At 40.5% G+C, this 15622-nt stretch overlaps 1 protein-coding gene across 1 annotated transcript; it reads left to right on the top strand.

Annotated features, from left to right (window-relative positions):
* The first annotated feature begins 650 nt into the window (after window positions 1–650).
* Window positions 651–15395, top strand: LOC107702770 (vang-like protein 2). The gene is made up of 8 exons (XM_016505182.1): window positions 651–858; window positions 6522–6776; window positions 7754–7877; window positions 9203–9810; window positions 10964–11100; window positions 11246–11381; window positions 13644–13887; window positions 14536–15395. Exons 2-8 carry the CDS (start codon window positions 6706–6708, stop codon window positions 14794–14796), a joined length of 1581 nt encoding a protein of 526 aa, XP_016360668.1. The 5' UTR covers window positions 651–858; window positions 6522–6705; the 3' UTR covers window positions 14797–15395.
* Window positions 15396–15622: the final 227 nt, after the last annotated feature.

Genomic DNA, 15622 nt, shown 5'->3' with positions numbered 1-15622 from the left:
AGGTCATTCCTACATTTTTTTTTCTGGTAATCTCAGTAAGTTAATGTGGTTCTCATGACTCGCGCGTGTGAGTGTGTGTACTTGTACAATGTATGTCTTCACAAAGATAGTTATCGTACCCACTGTATATATATGTATGTACTTACATTTTACTTAAAGTATAAATTATATAAACGTAAACAAATACACAAGTACCAAAAAAATCTGACTGATCATAAAATTCTGAAATGCATACATAAACCCATTATGCACACACATACACTGTTCTATACATCAAATAATCCAACAAATCTAAGTAAATATAGGTGATGAAGTAAAAGTGAGACAGATAAATAATCCAAAAATGAGGTCATTCCTACATTTTTTTTTTTCTAGTAATCTCAGTAAGTTAATGTGGTTCTCATGACTCGCGCGTGTGAGTGTGTGTACTTGTACAATGTATGTCTTCACAAAGATAGTTATACAGAGTTGTGTGTGTGTGTGAGAGAGAGAGTGTGTGTGTATTGTGTGTGTGTGTCTGTGTGTGTGTGTGAGAGAGAGAGAGAGAGTGTGTGTGTGTGTGTGTGTGTGTGTGTGTGTGTGTGTGTGTGTGTGTGTGTGTGTGTGTGTGTGTGTGTGTGTGTGAGTGAGAGAGAGAGAGGTGGGAAGGCGGAGCAGGAACGTGGGGGAGGTCGGGTTTATTCTGGGCGTGTATCAGCTCAGGTTTGAATGGAGACGGAAATATGTGAGTTTCTGTGAAGAAAAGAAAAAAAAGAAAAACACGGACGCGAAGTAAAGCCCGCAGGCCACAGAACATTTCACATTCACTGCTCCAGAGCGATTAAACTACCAGAAGAGGAGTTTACTCATCTGCAAACTGTGAGTTTACGAAGAAAAGGGGGATTTTTTCTTCTTTTTTGTATCGTGTGGATTATTGTTCTGGTGAAGACAGATACAAAGAGGCGAGTGAAAGTGTCTGCTGCATGTATCATCAGCGGGATGCAGAGGGTATCATTATACTTCCGTTTCAAAACATTAATATCTCATTTGGATGGGTTTAACTAGGACGCTGTTATATTCAGTCTGGTGCTGCATGATAGGTTTAAAGTTAAACAGCTGGCCGTGAATCCATCGTGGACTATGCATTGAAATGCACGAGAAAGGAACCTCAAGGATCCGCTTTCATTGTTTTCTGTAAACTGCGCTGTTTTGCGGGAGCGGGTTTGTTTCACAGCTTCTTTAGGACTCTTCTTTGTGTTCAGAGATCCACTAATTCAGCCGTTTGGAAGAAAAGATACGGACGATTATAGCCCAAGACGTTTTAGCTGTTGAATCTTTTTTTGAAACCACAATTAGTAGTTTGAATTTGAAAAAAGTTTGTTTGTTTTTTTTGTTTGTTTGTTTGTTTGGATGAGTCTCAGTACAGTGATATATAGCGTAATGATTCATTTTAGTGAATCGATTCGCTTTAGTTAGCGCTTCGTCGGAGTCATCGTTCGAATTCCCTCCCAGAAGTCTTGCGTTTGATTTTGTACGTTTTTTGGGTTTACTTATGTTTAACTTTTTAAACCATGTTATTTTAACACGCGTGTATGTTTATGATCCCACCATACCACCTGCCTCGCAGTCGAGCGATTTACGAATGTGGAGCGAGTCGGTTCGTCTGAATGATCACATTGAATCGGCTCAATAGAATGATTCGTTGGCCAGTCGGGCATCGCTAATGATAATTATTCACTGGATGCTGTTAGACTTTAGTGATGGTTATTAGTCAATGGTCGTAATGTACAAAGATATATAAAAACATTCACACAATCAATACATGTAACGTTTGAGAAATATTTAGTTTTTTTTTGTTAATCGTTGGCGTTTCCTCGAAACAAAACGAATTGCATACATTTCCAATATGAGCTTAGTGATTTTCACATTTTGAGTGCATAATTGTTAAACAAACTCGGGTTTTTCATTACACGCACGTTTTAAAAGTGATTGGTTTCATTCTTTGTAATTCGCTCTCTAAAGCGTAGCGATACCTCAATAGCTTGCGCTAGTTAACGTTAATATTTTATGGTTTTTGTTGTAAACTTGTTTTTTTTTAATTTACGTGCGGAACGTAGACAAAAATCGACATATTTGTTTCTTGGTTTTGCTCGGTTACGTTGTATTTAGGTTACCGTGTCACGTCGAGTGTGGTCGCATGAAGGCCCGAAAGCCTCGGACTCTCGCAGGCGCTGGCGGCGGGGGTGTAGTGCATGTCACGCGCCGTGATTGACGCCGCCAGTCCGAGGCTCTGAGGCCTGCGCAGTGCGATGAGCTCAGATGTCTCCTGTGCCGTCTCCTAGGAGACTGTAACCCGAGCACGGCATTGAAACACTCAATGGACGCTCATTTATAAACAATTAGACATTCGCAGTATATTTTCCATTCTTCATAATCGAAAGTACAGTGTAGGTGACTTGTAGGCTTCATTTGGTGCCTGTAATGTGCACTGTGACACTTGCACATGTGTGTTTGTTCAACTGTGTTGTTGTTTAAATAGGTCAGATGAGAGCAGGAATAATGGGTAACTGTATATGCAGCAGAGTCCACTCCTGGGACGGTGTGTTAGTTCATAAATCACAGCTGCCACGCCTCACCCTCACACGGCATCTGCCAAACCAATGCATCCACACTGAATACCAGATCAACTTCTGCACCTTTACAGTAAAGCCGCAGTGTCCTGTTGATCTAATCAGATGCAATCTTGTAGGATGCGGGCGCTTAGTTTGGGATCATGGACATCTTGATCTTGAGCTATTCTATTATGAAGGTCTGTCTCATCATGTGGTTGTTCAAAGATTTGATTTACTTCTGCAGAAGGATAAATATTGTGCATAATATTGTTGCAGTGCCTGCTTTCTTTTCTAGAACTGGAGCATGCTCTATATTGTCCGTCCTATTAGTTGTTGGTCATACACTGATGCATATTTTAGTTTCAGGTTGTTTTGCTCATCACACCTGTATCTGAAGCGTTTACGAGCGGCTCCCACATAAACGCAAGAGTTGGCAGCTGGCTCCCAGGTGTCTCGTTTAAAGGTGCAGACACATTAGTCAAATGTTGCTGGCAAAAAGGTCTATTGTCTGTTATCAGTACAGTAACAATGTATGAAGCACAGATCAAACGGAAGTCACTTTCTTTTGTTGATCAGTGGAGCAAACTCACATGAGCTTCTTGCCCGATCACGTGGATTCCTGTTGAAATTACTGGATTTTGCTTGCAAAAATTCAAAGAACAACATTAAACGATCGACCTTAAGTCTAAAACGGTCTAATACTGAAATGATTCTAATTCAGCTTTATGATTTAATGAACGATTCTTTCAGTCATTTGGGCGAATAAGTTGCACTGGGTCAAATTTGCATTCTGGGGAAAAAACAAAACAAAACACCGGTAAGTCGGATTTTGCAAAACATCTACAAACGTTGTTTTAGTTCCCTCACTCCACAAAACCCTTTCAATTCAACTTAATATAGAACAAAAATGAAAAATAGAATTAGAACTTAAAACATAAAATATAGTGTCACTCCTTTTAAGCAATGTTTATTATAAACGCCAAGTCTATTTATGTGGAATTTGCTCTGTATGGAAAAACTTGGAAGTGACAACAGTTGGCTTGTTGCACTGATCGATATTTACCATCATTAACCAAAATCGAAATGCATAAAGATAATTAGCTAATGATTTCTGGTAGCAATGCAAAAACTGATAGGTTGTGTGTGCGCTTATAGCTTTGGAAAATAAGTCGTAGCTTGTTTTAGTTAGATGACTGAAAAAAAGTTACTTGTGTTCTTATTCTGTAAAATCTGGTAGTCTAGACAAAATGATGCTGCTATTCCAAAAACCTGTATTTCAGTCTCCAACACTACTTGATTCACAGATGGGTTTGAGCTCTGAAGGCCGAGAGAAGACGGTTCCTCCTCAGACTGATGGGTGACACATGTTCTGAATCCGTCCTGGACAAATGCTGTCTTATCAGCTCTGTAAACAACTCCTGACGGCCCACACACACACGTCTCACATGAGTCCTGTTAGCAGACAGAAATGTGAGCGTTAAGAGCAGAAATAGACGGCAGAGTGCTGGCTCTTATTTAGATAATCAGATTGAGCCGTTACTTAAGAAACGGGCAAAACAACTCGGCTCGTTTGTTGAAGAAAGCAATGCAAAAATAGACGACTGTTGTTCTTCATACTGGTTTGAGTTTTATATGTTCATATGTCGTGGATGTGTAAAGGTCAGGCGGCGATAGAAACACCCGTCACACATTCATTCCCAGGGAAACAGCCAAGCTCAGTTGCCGTGGAGATGACAGGCGATGGCTGGGGAATGTGTGTGTGTGTGTGTTTGAGTAATGGGGTTTTTATGGAGATGCTGAAGTCCTTGAGCAGGACGCTCGGCTGAGATTAGTTGCTAAAGTTTTTTTTTGACATCTTAAAGTGTTACAGAAATGCTTTAGTTCCTGTTTATCGCAACAGCAGTCCAAGTTACTTCAAAACAATTAGGAATGCCGATAGTGTGTGAGAGTGTGTGTGTGTGTGTGTGAGTGAGTGTGTGAGAGTGTGTGTGTGTGTGTGTGAGTGAGTGTGTGTGTGAGAGAGAGAGTGAGTGTGTGTGTGTGTGAGTGAGTGTGTGTGTGTGTGAGAGTGAGTGTGTGTGAGAGAGAGAGTGAGTGTGTGTGTGTGTGAGTGAGTGTGTGTGTGTGTGAGAGTGAGTGTGTGTGAGAGAGAGAGTGAGTGTGTGTGTGTGTGAGTGAGTGTGTGTGTGTGTGAGAGTGAGTGTGTGTGAGAGAGAGAGTGAGTGTGTGTGTGTGTGAGTGAGTGTGTGTGTGTGTGAGAGTGAGTGTGTGTGAGAGAGAGAGTGAGTGTGTGTGTGTGTGAGTGAGTGTGTGTGTGTGTGAGAGTGAGTGTGTGTGAGAGAGAGAGTGAGTGTGTGTGTGTGTGAGTGAGTGTGTGTGTGTGTGAGAGTGAGTGTGTGTGAGAGAGAGAGTGAGTGTGTGTGTGTGTGAGTGAGTGTGTGTGTGTGTGAGAGTGAGTGTGTGTGAGAGAGAGAGTGAGTGTGTGTGTGTGTGAGTGAGTGTGTGTGTGTGTGAGAGTGAGTGTGTGTGAGAGAGAGAGTGAGTGTGTGTGTGTGTGTGTGAGAGTGTGTGTGAGAGAGAGAGAGAGAGAGAGAGTGAGTGCGTGCGTGAGTGAGTGTGCTTGTGTGTGTGAGAGTGAGAGTGAGTTTGAGTGTGTGTGTGTGTGTGTTTGAGTGAGCGAGTGTGTGTGTGTTTGTGAGTGTGTGTGTTCCTGTGAGATGTTCAAACACAATGGCCGTCATTCATTCACGTGAGCAGAAGGAATTTCTGTGGAAAATCGGCGTTGCCTGAATTGTTGTGATTGATTGAATGAGACAATTTACGTGAGAATGATTTAAATACCATTTCCGCAGCCTGTGTTTCACAAATGAAGCTCAGTGTTTTTACACAGAGGTCAAGTGTTGGGTTTCTGGTTTGAATATGTATGTGAATTAGGGCTGCGTTGTGTAGAAGAAAAACGCGATATGCGATAACTTATTAACCCTGCTGTTGTGTTGGGGTGAATTTGACCTATACTTGATTAAGTTGCACGAAATACTGGTTAAACTGTTCGTTTCTTCTTGAAATTTGGTGAATATTTTTCAGTTAGGGTCATGAATGTGCATGCAAAGTTTCAACACATAGATGTGTTTTGGAAAGACTGTATAAAAATAGATTTTGTATTGGGGTTTTGTTGACCCCCATTGGTTTGCATGCGATTTGCCAAAAATCAGTGCTTTAAAAAAACACTAATAAATCAGGTAAAGCAAACAGAAAACCTTCAGTGTAGCCTGGCAAATGCTAAAATATGAAATGCATGAGGACTTATTATGACATGTAAGACACAAAGCTTCCTCAAAACTGAGACTTGTCTTCGCAATTGACCAAGAAAGGTTTGCGAGAAGCGAGACATTAATTTTGTCCTTGCAAGGATTTGAGAAAAAGACTACGAAAGGTCAGAGGAAGTACAAATAGCAATGAATACTACTTACATTGAGTACAAATAATGTTAGATACTGTTTACTAGTTATTTGAATTTTTGAAATTTAGATTTTTGGCAAATTACATGGAAACCAGTTTGGAAAAAAAATCGAGAAACAAAAGTTGCACTCAGTTTTTGAACATAACAAGATTAAATCATGTTATATGCAATACGGTAATTCTTTAAGTGTGTTTTAGATTATATTTAAGTTTTTCTTCTTTGATGCCTGCAGGTGTGTGAGTGGAGTTTTTGTAACTTAAGATTATTATTGCAAGCTGTTGTGATTTGCACATTTGTGATATTTTGATCATTTCTGTTATATTGTACAGCCCTAATATAAATATTGAATTTAAGTCAAACCTGTGTTTCAGGTTTGAAATGAACCTATGTGAGATTTTGAAGTATTCAGAGATGTGATGCTACTGTCCAGAAATTCACAAAGCGTTCATTTTCCGATGTTTTGGTCACAGGTCCGTGCTCTCCTCTCCGTCAGCCTCCAAGATAGATTCTCTCAGGAGTAAGGTGGAACTGCTGAAGCTGCCGCTGACCCTGTCGTCCAAATCCATCTCGGAGCGCAAGACTCAGCTGGGCGGAGCCACAGAGCGCTCCAGGGGCGGAGCTGGGGCCCACAAAACCCGCCCACCGGCCCCAGACATGGACAACGAGTCGCAGTACTCGGGCTACTCCTACAAGTCTTCACATTCACGCAGCTCTCGCAAACACAGGTACACACTGATCACATGTGTGACCCTGCAGCACAAAAGCAGTGTTAAGTCGCTGGGGTATATTTGTAGCAATAGCCAACAATACATTGTATGGGTCAAAATGATCCATTTCTCTTTTATGCCAAAAATCATTAGGATATTAAGTAAAGATCATGTTCCATGAAGATATTTTGTAAATTTCCTACCGTAAATATATCAAAACTTAATTTTTGATTAGTAATATGCATTGCTAAGAGCTTCATTTGGACAACTTTAAAGATGATTTTCTCAATATTTAGATTTTTTTGCACCCTCAGATTCCAGATTTTCAAATAGTTGTATCTCGGCCAAATATTGTCCGATCCTAACAAACCATACATCAGTGGAAAGATCATTTATTCATATGTATTATTAACTTTACATTTTTGATGGTTTTGAAAGAAGTCTCGTCTGCTCACCAGGGCTGCACCTATTTAACCAAAAATACAGTAAAACTGTGAAATTTTATTAAAATTTAAAATAAGTTTGTGAATATATAGTAAACTATAATTTTTGTTGTGATCAAAGCTGAATTTTCAGCATCATTACTCCAGTCTTCAGTGTCACATGATCTTCAGAAATCATTCTGATTTGCTGCTCAAGACACATTTCGGATTGTCATCGATGTTGAAAACAGTCGTGCTGCACAATATTTTTTTGTGGAAACCATGAAACATTTAGTTTTTCAGGATTCACAGATGAATAGACCATTCAAAGGAACATCATTTACTTGAAATATAATTTTTTTTAAACTTCATAAATGTCTTTACTGTCACTTTTGATTGATTTGATGGGTTGTGGCTTAAAAAAAATTTATTTCTTTAAAAAAAAAAAAAAAAAAAAGAACCACAGAATGGTAGTTTACATGTGGCGGCTTCACGTCTTTGTTTTAGTGTAGAGCGTGTTTGTCATCTGCTCTGCTGTGTCATGTGACTCCTGGTGTGTCCCGTGTGTTTCAGGGACAGGAGAGACCGACATCGCTCAAAGAGCAGAGACAGCAGCAGCAGAGGAGACAAGTCTGTGACCATCCAGGCCCCTGGAGAGCCGCTGCTGGACGCCGAGAGCACACGCGGAGATGACCGGGTCAGTACACACAGCACAGGCTTACCAGAACAACAGGGAGAAGATTGTGTGTTTAGAAATATTGAATTAGTTACTCTATTACAGGAATGAGAATCACCATTGAGAATAATGCAAATTACCAAAATAAGAAAAAAAACTTTCAGCTTCCGACCAGACATAGAGATCTGTTCAAAGATGTTAATATCTACTCTCTTTTCCAGCTTATATTTTCCAGCTGTGTACTGTGGTCAGTATGTTGTTTTTAACGGTGCTATGTTAATAAATATAGCAAAGTGGAAAAAGTGTCACAAAACTAATGTCACTATACAAAAATATTATTGTTTCCCAAAATAGACTTAATTTTTTTTTGCTTTGGAGCAAAATGGCTTTGCGAATGATGATTAGTAGCTGTTTGGCACCAAAATGGACAAGGTGCAATAAAAGTACCATAAAATAAGTCCATGTGACCAGTGTTATTTTAGTAGTGTTTATATACTATTACAGTATTATTTATTTATTTAGCTTTTTATATTTTGAGTTGTAGAAGTTCTGTGTGAATTTGTCTTTTTTTTTTTTTTCTATTTTTATTTTAGTTCTTAAAAATGTGAAATGTTGCCTTGACTGAAAAAATTTATTTGTCTATTATATATATATAGGTGTGTATATATGTGTGTATTTTTTTAATTCTAGCCTTATTTCAATTAGCAAAAATATTTTAGTAATTTCATCAAGACAACATTTTTAGTTATCCTTCAAATGGAAGGTTTTTCTCTAATGTTTATATTTATTTCAATGTTTTTAATTACCTTTTATTGTTGTATTTTCAGTATTTTAATTTAAGTATAATTTTTAGTTATTTTATGTGCATTTGTCATTTTTGTAAGATTATTATTATTATTATTATTATATTTTTTATTTATTAGTGTAAAGTGTTTAATATTAGTATTTAGCTATTTTAGTCATTTGTACTTAAACTTATTTCAACTTTTCACCTAATATCTATATTTTATTTCAGCTTTTAGTTATCAGAATCCATCGAAGAGCAAAAAAGCTAAGTTCTTGAAATTCATTTGCTATGTATCCAAATAAAAAGATCACATGCCGAGATACTAGCAATCTTCTTTTATTCTTATAAAGTGCTAAATCCATCCACCTATTTTTATGCGCATCTTGGCGTTTCCATCCAGCGTTTTATTTTTAATTTTTTTTATGCAATATTCCAAAATGCGCATAAAAACAGGAGGATGGAAACATAGCTCCTCACAGCTCTCTGGTGACTCCTGAGTATCATCTGATGTGGTACGATGAGAAACAGCCTCTCACTCTCTCTCTCGGGCTCCTGTCAGGATGATAACTGGGGCGAGACCACCACGGTTGTGACCGGGACGTCCGAGCACAGCGTGTCTAACGAGGACCTGACGCGGGCCTCTAAGGAGCTGGAGGACTCGTCGCCGCTGGAGTGCCGTCGCTTCGCGGGGCCCGTCCTGAGCGGCGTTCTGGGTCTGTTCGCGCTCCTGACGCCGCTGGCCTTCCTGCTGCTGCCCCAGCTGCTGTGGCGCGACTCCCTGGAGCCCTGCGGGACCCCGTGTGAGGGCCTCTACGTCTCGCTGGCCTTCAAGCTGCTGGTGCTGCTCATCTCGTCCTGGGCTCTGTTCCTGCGGCCGCCCCGCGCCTCGCTGCCACGCTTCTTCGTCTTCCGCTGCCTCCTGATGGCGCTGGTCTTCCTCTTCGTGGCCTCGTACTGGCTCTTCTACGGCGTGCGGGTGCTGGAGCCGCGAGAGCGAGACTACAGGGGCATCGTGGGATACGCCGTCTCTCTGGTGGACGCGCTGCTGTTCATCCAGTATCTGGCGCTCGTGCTGCTGGAGGTCAGGCACCTCAGACCGGCCTTCTGCCTCAAAGTGGTTCGCACCACCGACGGGGTCAGCCGCTTCTACAACGTGGGCCACCTCAGGTTAGTACAGCTCATTACTAACTTAAAGGGAGAGTTGCTGTTAATTTACTCACCCTCAGGCCAACTGAGATGTAGGTGACCTGTTTTTATTATTCAGTAGAACAGTAAAGATTTTTAGCTGAAACCACGGTACTTGGTGATTCAAATGTGACCCTGGACCACAAAACCAGTCATAAGGGTCAATTTTTCGAAATTAAGATTTATGCATCATCTGAAAGCTGAATAAATAAGCTTTCCATTGATGTATGGTTTGTTAGGATAGGACAATATTTGGCCGAGATAAAACTATTTGAAAATCTGGAATCTGAGGGTGCAAAAAAATCTAAATATTGAGAAAATCATCTTTAAATGTATTGTTGGCTTTTGCTACAAATATACCCCAGCGACTTAAGACTGCTTTTGTGCTGCAGGGTCACAATTAATGCGGCTGCCTGTATTTTAGGAAAAAAAAGCAAACCAGGCAACACAAAATTAATACATGTACCTCGTGAAGATATACTGAGGTTTTATGAAGTGCAAGAAACTGAATGTCATTACCTGTGATCCAGAGCCAAATGGTCCAGCTGATGTCTGGTTTGTAAACCAACTAAATAAATGGACATTATTTTAATCACAATCCTATCCCTGGTAAAAATTGTAAATGCAATGTTAAAATGCATTTATAAAAAAAAAAAATATATGATTTTATATACAACTGACTTGAATGAAATATATAAGTTTAGTTTGGATTAATATTACTAAATATAAAAAATGCAATTGTAAAAATAAAAATGTATTGTATTTATATAATATAAAATAATTTATAGCATATTATAAAATAATTTTAGTTTACAGTAATAATTTATTTTACATTACAACTGTAAATTTACATTCTTAATTCTTAATTTTCAAATGTTTAAACATTGGGCAGACCACAAGCTTCTAATTTGCTGACAACAGTAGGTTTATGAGTGCTTTCTATTAGAAGTTTAAGGTTTAAGAAGTTCACTCTGCGCCTATGTTTTATTTCCTTAAATCCCAACGTTTGCAATTTGATAAAACAGAAGCTGCAATATGGCTTAGTGCTGTTATTTCAATGAATCATGCACCTCTGGAATAAATGAGTGAATAATGTGATGAATGAAGTTAATAGAGAAGGTGTGTGTTATCTCAGCATCCAGCGAGCAGCGGTGTGGGTTCTGGATCACTACTACACTGATGTCCCAGTCTACAACCCTGCTTTACTCAACCTGCCCAAGTCCATCCTGTCGAAGAAGATGTCTGGATTCAAGGTGTACTCCCTGGGAGAAGGTACACCAAATATTTCCCATTTTACAGCCATTTTTGTCATCCTGGCTTGCTTTGCTTTCCAAAGTCTCTGTTTCTCAAATTCCGCTGACGAATGATTGAGAAGAGCTGTTTGTTTCCAGTGGTCCTGACTTGTTTTCCTCTCCAGAGAACAGCACCAATAACTCGACGGGTCAGTCTCGGGCGATGATCGCCGCCGCCGCCCGCAGACGAGACAACTCTCATAACGAATACTACTACGAGGAGGCCGAGATGGACCGCAGGCTCAGAAAACGCAAGGCCAGGTCAGAGTCCTGAAGAAAAGCTCTTCCTGATAAATCCTAAACATCTGGGTGAATCTCACAAAACTAAAGAAGTGAAAAAGTACTGTTCCGTTTATGACGATCTAATGAATGTATCAGAATTTAAGATGGAAAGTGTCTATGAAAATAATCAGTGCAGAATGTTAAATTAAATAAACACGACGTTTACTCAGTTAACGCACTTTATTCCTTCCATCATCTCGCTCACATCAACAACACCGTTCAACACCCTTCCTCTACAACAACGCCCCCTTTTTACCCGCGCGCTCACCTTTGAACCAGTGCATGCGCTAACCTTATTTTTAACCCGGAAGAACGTTCTTCCATGTGAACAGAGTAGGGAGGAAATAACATGTTAACAATCTCCCTATACTTTAAACAAAGAAAATATAAATAAAAAAAACATACAAAACAAAGATTAGTTACCAAAAAAAATTGTTGTATATCCTATTGAAAGTATCGTTTTTTTTTCAAATGAACCTCTTTCCTCTCTTTGTTTTTTTTTTTTATTAACAAGTGTCCCCAGTCCTTAACTAAGTGCTTTCGATAGCACCATAGTCCTTCACTGAGTACTTTCAATAACATCAGGGCTGACGCTCCTTTTTTTGTAAGACAGTCAGCGAGTTGAGTTTTTGTGTCCGACCAGAGTGCCTTCTTGATTCTTTTACTCTGTATGAGCTCCTTTATGCTGCTTATTTCCAGTCGAAAACGTTTCTCAGAGACCTGTTTTGTTGACTAGATCAACTGAGGAGTATTCAGCTCAGCAGTTCCAGTAGTAAGTTCAGAAAAGAGAGTAGTCAGAAAAATGGCATTATCTATTCCATCTGACAGGGCCAGAGTTTCCCCTGCCAGAGTACTCCTCACCACGTCTAATTTTCTTAGATTGCCAACAGAGGAGAAAACTTCCCTCCTTCTCCCATGAGACCAATCAATGTCCCCCCCTGTGTGCCCCCATCAGGGAGATTTCCAAGGGAAGCAGTGATGCTCTAAACAAAGTTTAGAGCATCACTGTTTCCCAAATGTTGAAACCTGAGAGTCACCTTTTCAGATTTAAGCTTTCTAATGACCTTATTTGTCTCGTGAATAGACTGGACTGTAGCATACTTTATATTTGATGCTAAACTGCATACATCAAACATAATGTCTGGTCTGTTTTGCAACCCACAGTATTTGTCCTATTTTTGACCTAAGCTGCTCTTTTTCAGTCTCATTAAGAGAGGCATCCCTCTGCACTGCACGTGCTACTTGCAGTCGAATAGGCTGTAGGTTTTCAATGTAACTATGCTGTTGTACATGAACTACACCATTAATAGTAACAAAATCCATTCCCACATAGCAGAAATTTTCATGTTCCTCACGTCCAACATGTACTGCAGACTTTAGTGTAGGTATCACATCTGTTGAGAAGTTTTGTGAGCCTGCCCAAAGAAAATCATCAACATGACATGCGAGTACTCCAGTAACCTTACACTGTTCATCCAACCAATAGAATACTGCTGGATCTACTTTAGACATTTTACCACCTGCACTCAGCATGATTTCTTTCACTTTGTTGTACCAATACAATGATGCATCTGCAAGGCCGTAAACACACTTGTTTAGTTTCCATAGAACATTTTCTTTTCCTGCTTCAGGAGGGGGCCGGACATAGATTTCTCTGGACAACTGCATGCCCTGCAAGAAAGCAGATTTGATGTCCATAGAATGGGCTTGCCCTTTATTTTGACAGATTACAGCTAATAACAGCCTAAGAGAGTCAGAAGCACAGGTTGGAGAATCTTTCTGCAGCTCGTGAATATTAAGCTCTTCAAAACCTCTAGCTACGAGTCGCACTTTGGGCACAATATTCGGAGTTTCTTTGAGACTACAGACCCATCTGGTAGAGACACATTTTTGACCTGCATCATCAACTTACTCAAAAACATTGTTTTTGTACCAATTCACCATTTCATCCTGTTTAGCTGCATCAAATGAAATATCTTTTGTTATGAGTACATCAGCCTCTCTATCAGTTGATTCAATGTGAAGATTATCAACACATGACATATCCACTGACTCTTTTTGCCCATCACTGCCATATATATATATATATATATATATATATAAATTATTGTATTTTATTTCTTTTTTTTTGAGTGAATAGTGACCTGGACATGTTGTCTGTGTTAACTGCATGTTATTCTGATGTTCCTGACTCTTATATTCTGCAGAGAAGATTTGCTCAGTTGTGTTTTCTCCTCCCAGACTGGTGGTGGCGGTAGAGGAGGCGTTCACTCACATCAAGAGGCTTCAGGACGACGAGGCGGCGACGTCGCCCAAGCACCCGCGTGAGGTGATGGACCCTCGAGAGGCGGCCCAGGCCATCTTCGCCCCCATGGCACGAGCCATGCAGAAATACCTGCGCACGACGCGCCAGCAGCCCTACCACAGCATGGAGAGCATCATCGCTCACCTGCAGTTCTGCATCACTCACAACATGACGCCCAAGGTCAGCAAACACACCCTCTTCTGCAATATTCAGACAACCTATTACATGTGCACTGTATAAGCAGACTTCACTGTGTGCTATATCCCACAATGCAATGTGCTCAGCATGATCTATCACTTTGTAATGTCAAGAAGTAACATCATTATGATTTTTAACCTCTCTTTCTTGACTGAACTGCTGCAACTGAAGACATTTTTGCACACAATTGGATTAAAATAACTAGACACCACTTGGTGAATTAAATGTGCAATGTAGTGAGATCATGAGACTCAAAAAATGTAGTATACTACATTCAGAAGTATTGTTCAGATTTGAATATGTAGAGAGAGTCGTTTTTAACACACTTCTACAAGAATTCCAAAGTAAGAGAATTATCAAAATGCAGTACTTTTAGATCGAGCGCAGCTTGCATGTGACACAGGGAACACACGTGACGACTGGTCCTAATGTGCCGAATCTCTCCGTCTGTGCTCAGGCGTTTCTGGAGCGCTACCTTGCCCCGGGCAAAGAGTCATTTTTAAAACATCTCTACAAGAATTCCAGTGTAAAGTCCATTAGAAGTGCTTTTAGATAGAGCATAGCATGCAAATAAACAAGCATGTAACTTAAGGAACACAAATGAAATCTGTCTGTCTGTCTGTCGTTCAGGCGTTTCTGGAGCGCTACCTGGCCCCGGGCCCCACCATGCAGTACCAGCGAGAGAACGGCAGGGGCCGCCAGTGGACTCTGGTGAGCGAGGAGCCTGTGACCTCAGCGCTGCGGCAGGGACTCGTGTTCTCCCTCCGCCGCCTCGATTTCGCTCTGGTCGTCACGGTGACGCCCCTCCCCTTCTTCAACCTTGGGGAGGAGTTTATCGACCCCAAGAGCCACAAGTTCGTGATGCGGCTCCAGTCAGAGACCTCAGTGTGAGAGAACAGAGAGAGACTCCGTTACAAGGACACAACCACTCGTTTTTTGTCTTTTCGAGATCACTTTTTACGACCGTTTGTATGTGCTTGTTTTACACTACATGAACTAGTTTGTTCTAGAGACTGTCTGGATGACTCCGTACTGACTAACTCAGCTGTGAATATCATGTCAAATACACTTTCACACATCAGTGCTGCACAATACGGACGATTCACCAGCAATTCCAGGTGTCGCAATAACACTACACCCACATTTATGCGTGAAATAATCACTCGGAAGTGATGGAAACACTACAAGATTGTAGCTGGGCGATCAAGTGCTTTACTTTTTATGATTGTCGGTCCAAAAAAAGCACACGGGAAGCATGTTTGTAACTCTGTATGTGTCGTGAATGTTTTTAAGACGTTGGATGTATCGCGTTTGCAGTACTTTATTCTTTATTCTGATGAATCGAGGGGCCTTTTATATCGTTCGTTTACATTGTGTTGAAACGCACTGACTTTCTGCAAGCCGCTGTGGTTTTTGGTAGCGTTTGGTTTGTGCGTCTGTCAGACATGACCAATCAAATGTGACCTTTACATTAAATGCAAAAACATGAATGTGTGCCAATGTCATAACTGTGACACACATAACACACACACACACACACACACACACACAGTTGGGTGGATCTCAGTTGGATTTCTATCTGGTTTAAGGACAATGAATTAACTAGTCCTTCCCATTTCCCTAACCCAGCTACCAGCTTCGGGTCATTGTAGCTTGTTCCCCCTGCATTCCTGTAAGATTTGTCATGATGAGCAATTGAATTGTTCACACTAAGCTG

This window comes from Sinocyclocheilus anshuiensis, unplaced genomic scaffold (assembly GCF_001515605.1).
Source record: "Sinocyclocheilus anshuiensis isolate Anshui unplaced genomic scaffold, SAMN03320099.WGS_v1.1 scaffold919, whole genome shotgun sequence".
In the NCBI taxonomy this organism is placed as follows: domain Eukaryota; kingdom Metazoa; phylum Chordata; class Actinopteri; order Cypriniformes; family Cyprinidae; genus Sinocyclocheilus; species Sinocyclocheilus anshuiensis.
This window is presented reverse-complemented; position numbering and strand designations above follow the sequence as displayed.

What these genes read in the sequence shown, in the direction of transcription:
- LOC107702770 (XM_016505182.1), top strand. Translation starts at nt 6,706, where the DNA reads ATGGACAACGAGTCGCAGTACTCGGGCTACTCCTACAAGTCTTCACAT. An exon ending in CGCAGCTCTCGCAAACACAG is followed by an intron (nt 6,777 to 7,753) that starts GTACACACTGAT and finishes CGTGTGTTTCAG; the next exon opens with GGACAGGAGAGACCGACATC. An exon ending in CTCACAACATGACGCCCAAG is followed by an intron (nt 13,888 to 14,535) that starts GTCAGCAAACAC and finishes TCTGTCGTTCAG; the next exon opens with GCGTTTCTGGAGCGCTACCT.